The sequence below is a fragment of the Henckelia pumila genome, chromosome 1 (assembly GCF_033568475.1).
Source record: "Henckelia pumila isolate YLH828 chromosome 1, ASM3356847v2, whole genome shotgun sequence".
NCBI classification, from domain to species: domain Eukaryota; kingdom Viridiplantae; phylum Streptophyta; class Magnoliopsida; order Lamiales; family Gesneriaceae; genus Henckelia; species Henckelia pumila.
The window spans coordinates 91,972,037-91,978,050 of NC_133120.1; the positions used below are offsets into that span (position 1 = coordinate 91,972,037).

The 6,014-nt window shown below is 35.0% G+C and overlaps 1 protein-coding gene across 1 annotated transcript; it reads right to left on the reverse strand.

Annotated features, from left to right (window-relative positions):
- Nucleotides 1–518: 518 nt before the first annotated feature.
- Nucleotides 519–4,842, reverse strand: LOC140875631 (BRAP2 RING ZnF UBP domain-containing protein 2). Its single transcript, XM_073279363.1, has 12 exons — nucleotides 4,517–4,842; nucleotides 4,015–4,130; nucleotides 3,828–3,936; nucleotides 3,611–3,725; nucleotides 3,112–3,209; nucleotides 2,919–3,025; nucleotides 2,556–2,790; nucleotides 2,386–2,439; nucleotides 2,155–2,304; nucleotides 1,943–2,007; nucleotides 1,189–1,243; nucleotides 519–963 (listed from the first exon to the last, which is right to left on the reverse strand). Exons 1-12 carry the CDS (start codon nucleotides 4,733–4,735, stop codon nucleotides 793–795), a joined length of 1,494 nt encoding a protein of 497 aa, XP_073135464.1. The 5' UTR covers nucleotides 4,736–4,842; the 3' UTR covers nucleotides 519–792.
- Between the last annotated feature and the right edge of the window lie 1,172 nt (nucleotides 4,843–6,014).

The window sequence follows — 6,014 nt, forward strand, 5'->3', positions numbered from 1 at the left end:
CGGCATATGATCGAATCTATTGTGTATATTATATACAATGTGCTATAAATATAACTCTAGCTAAATACTAATATACACGGCGGTGCGGTGCGGGGCGATTTGGGCCAAAAATTATAACCGAACCATGGCGGCAGGGCGATTTCCATTTTTTTTAAAACCGCGATTATTTCAAAAAATGAGATACGACGGTGTGAGACGATGCAAGGTGATCAGTTCGGACGGTTTTTTAAAAAATGTGATCACTCCTAGAGGTAGTATTTGAGAGAACTTATAAAAAGCATTTTTCAACTTTTTCTTCATAAAAATTATTATGAAAGCAAAGTTAATAATGTTCTCCAAAAATATCATATCAAAATGATCTAATATTTATCAGTTTCCCTAAGACATTATATAGGAGATTCTTATAAAAGTTCTTGCAACTTAATTTTATTGTCACCACTAAATAATTTTTTTTCAGTGTTTAAATTTATTTAATAATAGTAAATGATTTATAGAAAAATATATCATTAAGCAATAAGATTGTAAGATTTTTAAAAATACAATCAATTAGTATTTTGTTAACAAGTATTATTGCACAAAGTGAGAAGTGGACCAAACAAGGAACCACCGGATCATATCAAGCCACTCCCGATGTAAACCCATATTCCGCAAAAAGAATGCGCGCATGCATTCAAGATTCTATTCGAGCATCATCAATGTATCTCCCACAAATCTATGAACAAAACCTTCAGTTATTCAGCAGTAGCATGATCCCAGTCCCCAGAAGCTCCAAAAGTAATAAGCGGCCTCCGCTCATCCCTTGCTTTTTCCCCGGGCAGTCTTTTTTGCGGCTCCTTTCGTGGACGAGTCTATAGGTCGGGGAACACTTCCATCCTTGAGCTCAGTTTGAGTTGTTGGATGTGGTTCTGTACTCTTTTGCTCTTCAGCGTCCGCAGCCTCTAAGGATTCCATCAAAGTTCTTAGCTGCACATACTTGTAAAAGTCGGTGACACCATACATAGAACGGCAGCGTTTGCAGATTTTGTTGGGAATAATGTTTACAAAATTTTCCGGTGACCAAAACCGGTAAACCACGAAACAACACATGGCCAAAGCCCATTCAATGTGGCAATGCCCCACAATATAGCAGAAAATTTGAAATGCAGATCATGAGCCATATGTTGGGTAAGAAAATGTATTTGGCATTACCTGTTCCTCCAACTCTTCAATTTTCTTTTCCTTGAGTTTCAGAAGTTTGTTCTCCCTAGCATCCAGAAAAGTCAAGACTTCAGAAAAAGCTCCAAATAGACAAATTAACGCCAGTCATCATATAACAGGACTGGTTCCAAACTAAAGATTCGACCACACAAATCTATCATGTATTCGAATTAGTAATGAGGATATTACGAATAGCTTGGAATGAGAACAATTGAAGCTTCTAAGATAGTTGGATGCTCAAAATGGTACAAACACCTTAAATGTAAATTAGTAAACTGTTTGTAACACTTCGTTTAAGTTAAAAGTTTTTGCACAATACGTGCATTGAATTAATTGTTGCTTATAAAAAATTTATGTCACGACACTAATGGAACGAGACCATATGAAATGCAAAGCTGGCACAAACCCTTCAAATTGGGGAAAAAAAAAAGAACTTAAAAGAGGAGGTTTTAGATCCAGCGTATTTCTAATAGATCTCTTGCTGCTAGCTCAATTTAGAGATGTTTCTAGAGAACAAAAAAAACAAAGTATGCAATTAAAGCACCACAGAGGTAGAAGTGAAGGTTGGTGATTTCTAAGATAAAGGGAGCCTACATTTCATCCAGGCCAAAGTCACAACAAGATTATGCTGGACCTTACAAATTCAGTTGAATTGCTGGGATCAGGAAATCTAACAGTATCCAGAAAAGGTGACAAAATGTAGGGAAATCATTGTTTGCCCAGACCCCTAGCTGAAGAGTGTTACCTTTCTTCAATATTATCTATCTTTGATTCCCATATGCTCTGGTTCCTCAAAAGATTGTCATTGATCTGCAAAAGTAAATATGATCTAAGTCTCAAAATAAAGTAAAATAACTCATGTCAGACCATATCTTCTTTGCATTTTCAATTATTTTGGAGACCGTTGTGCCAATGCTACTAAATTAACGAGTGAAAAGGTATCAAAAAGTTAGTCACATCATCAAGAAATTTCTTTTCTTCGGATAATTTGTCTAACTTGGCCTGTAGTTTCAGCAACTTTGGATTTTGACTCAAAGCTTTCTCGACAGCAGCAGAAGATTCTCTTTCAGTGTCTTCTCCAACTTCTTGCAGTAAAGACTCAAAATACTGTATCCAAAGTATAGAATACTTCATAATAACCAAACATACCATCAACATCAAATTATGATAATAGACAGAGGAACTAACAGTTTTCTGATTTTCGAGTTGAGAAGTAAGAAGCTCATTGTACTCATTCACTATCTGTAGGGAAAAAAGGTTAAAAATAATGAATGGAGGAACAAATACAACTTTGAGGATTAATAATGGATCAAAGCATTTGCCGGTGGGAGAAGAAACACAGCAAGTTAAAAATGTACAGATTCAATTTCACCGTCTGGAACAGTGTCACCATATCCCAAACAATCACCACACCCATCATCTTTATGTGTGCAATGGCTGTTCAGCGCAACCAACTTTCCATCAGTTTTAGATTGGATCAAACGATGAACATAGTTGTCTCCAACATAGTCCCACACCCTTTGAGTTTCCAGTTCAAGGGAATAGCAATGCTGTGTTTCTTTCCAATGGCTGACAGCATGTCCATCCTTGTACCTACCCCAAATTACATACTTAGAAACCAAATATGTATTTCCTCTGTTTTAGCAATCATTAATCCACAATAATTCAAGATAAATAAGGAATTATTATGAAACGCAGATAGGGCAGACCAATTTTTTTACCTCCCACAACCTACAAACCCACAAATAACACACATCCAGAGGTTGTCTGTGGTTTGGCAAACATAACAAATTGATTTTTCAGGCTGTTGCTGGCAGTAACGACATACCTAGATAATCGATGTCATCAGTAATGTACCTTGGGTAGCCTTCACCATAGCTGACATAATTCCAAAAGTGATGAAACAATACCTACCGGGCAGGAAGAATCTGTCCAACTAGAAATACAAGAGCAGTGAAAGGAGTGATTGCAGATAGTAGTAAGAATTCCACCTGAATCTTGGTCTAATTTCTCTGCAATAGGCAACTAATTTGAAAAATATAAGCAGTTCAATTTTTCTTTGAACTGTAGAATAAAACCATCAGTGTTACACGGGGAAAGATATAGAACAGAAGACTAACAAAGCTCAAACACTTGTAACCCAGTTCATAACAAATATCAACAGCTTATCAACTCGTTTTTTAGTACCCTATATTTTTATTCTTATCGTGCAAATCTTGAGTTGATGAAAGCAACAATGTTGTTTCAGCTATGACAATCAAGGTTCCACCAACAATGAAAACTATCGCAAGCTTTGGTGATTGGAAAAGCGAAAAAAGCAATAACCTCTGCATATCATAAGTTGCATATTTCTAATGTTACAAAAGTTAGTCCAGAACAGAATGTATCACAACTGACATCTAACATGCAGTACCAAGACAAACTGGACAAGAGGGCTGTTCCCCCGAGCTTCCGGTGGAAGGCTGTGAGTGCTCGATAGATCCAGTATACTGTATATCTGCAGTAAAATACACGTGGCAGGCCTCCTCCTGTGTTCAGAGTGAAGCATATAGAGCAATAAATAAGAACTGCATTTCTGCATAAAAGTTGTAATAATTCAGATGGCAAATAACAAGATAAAGAAAAAATACCTCAAGCGATGAAAAGCATTTGCCGTTGAAATGTTTGTAAAATGAATCAGCTGAATTTTGATCATCAAGCCGGATTAAAATACTGTAGCGATCCTCCAACCCCTCAGTCCTAAACTTTCATATGTAAGAAAAATCAATTCTACAGAGTGGGATATTAAACTAGCTGCTACAAAGTTCGTGTATCGACCTGACAGTTCGCATTTCCAACATGTGCTGAATGAATGAACCACAGAACTTACAAAAGTCTGAATATGTCATGTGATTAGGCACCCCTAGAACGCAAACAAGCGGCTTCCGATCATCCTAAACACACACACGAGCAATGTATTTAATAGTTTAAATAAAATAAAAGAATCATTCAAACAAACATAGATACTATAATCATGTTTACACGTATCAAGTGTATGTTATCCAAGTTACCGGTCATTTTTTGGTCATATGATATATAATCATTTTTTCGTAGCCAACAGTTTAATTAACAAATTGAAACCTTCTTTTCGCGAACGTTCAGCAGCAATAAAATTGGTTATGCCCGGATCGCGTATTTATATTAACAGAAAACTGAATCGCTCAACTCATTGGAGAGACAGGAATAAAAATTCAAGTTCGAAAATATCATATATAGATTTCTTAACTACTATTACTAGGCGGTAATTCAATGAAATAAAAATCAAGTCAAGTTATTTTACAGGGAGACTGAAAGAGGAAGGAGCGGCGGCGTCGCGGTACAGATGCATGAGGCCTCTGGTTTCTTCGATTCTAGGGTTTCCGGATGAAAAATGAATCTCCGGCGTATTAGATGGCGCGGATACGTCTACAGAAGGATTTCCGGTGGCTTTAGACCAGAACAAATCCCCCGCCGACGCCACGGCAGCGGCGCTCGCACTAGTTGAAGTCTCTTCCGACATTGATGATTGCAGTTGAAGTGCTGCGAAAAAATATCTAGTTTCTCGTGGAAGCCCTGAGAGTATTTATATGGTTTTACTTTTACCCCGTCGCTTCGGTCCCAAGATAAATGAGTTCAAAGTCTGCAATATAATTTTGTTCGAAAATGTTTCATATATATCGGAAAATATATATTTTTTTTCATAAAGGAAATTTGATCGATGTAATTTCCAAAAGTTCTACTAATGTTTGGGCCTAAAAGTTCTACTAATGTTTGGGCCTAAGCTCATCTAAAAACAGTTTATAAGTAGGGATGTTAATGGGTCGGATTTAAACTCGATTTCGTGTGAAACCAGTTCCGTATGGGGCGGGTTAAAACCCGATCAAACGGGGGTTAGTCTATGCTACACCGGGAGTGTTTCTCCCCCTATTTCAATATCATTAGATTACGAGGGACCCCTATATTTGTATGGAAATTGACATATGTATTGATGATCCAATGGTTGATATTTGACCAAATTATGGAAAGAAGTACTCCAGGTGTAGCATAGAATAATCCATCAAACGGGTTGGCAAAATTCGTCCTGAACCCATCCCGTTGTCATCCCTATTTATAAGCTCTTAGAGCTTAAAAACTGTTTTAAGAGCTTATAAATAGGTCCTATTTTAAAAATAAGATGATAAAGTGTTCAGATAAATTTATTTTTAACAATTTAAAGATGTTGATTGTTTGTTATTATAAGATCTTTTATTGTCAAAATTATCAAAAATATTATAATACTATAAAAGTAACGTAAATAATTATATATATATAAATTATTTTAGAAGCTTATCGTAAATTTTAAACATATATTAAAAATAAAACTATTTTATATTTTAATTTTTTAAAAATTGTTAAATTATGTAAATTATGGGTGGAGGCATGGTGAGTATTGAATAAAATATATAAGGATAATATGAAAAAAAAAAATACCATAAAAAGATATTTTTTTTAAAAAAAATAATGTTTAAAAACAGCTTATAAGTTATCAAAAAGCTTATTTTAACAACTTATAAACTTATAGTTTGTTTTGTAGAGCTTATAAACTCAGTCAAATACTCTTTAACTCCACATCTGTGATAATTGTTATATCCTATTTATTTGTGAATTTATGGTCAATTTACATAATTGATGAAATAGTTTAATCATATATCATACATAATACAAAGGAATTGATTAAATAAATTGTTTTATTGAAAAGTTGACCTATGAATTAAATAGTTTATTTGGTACCATCATCAGAATTTTATTATGCGATTTAT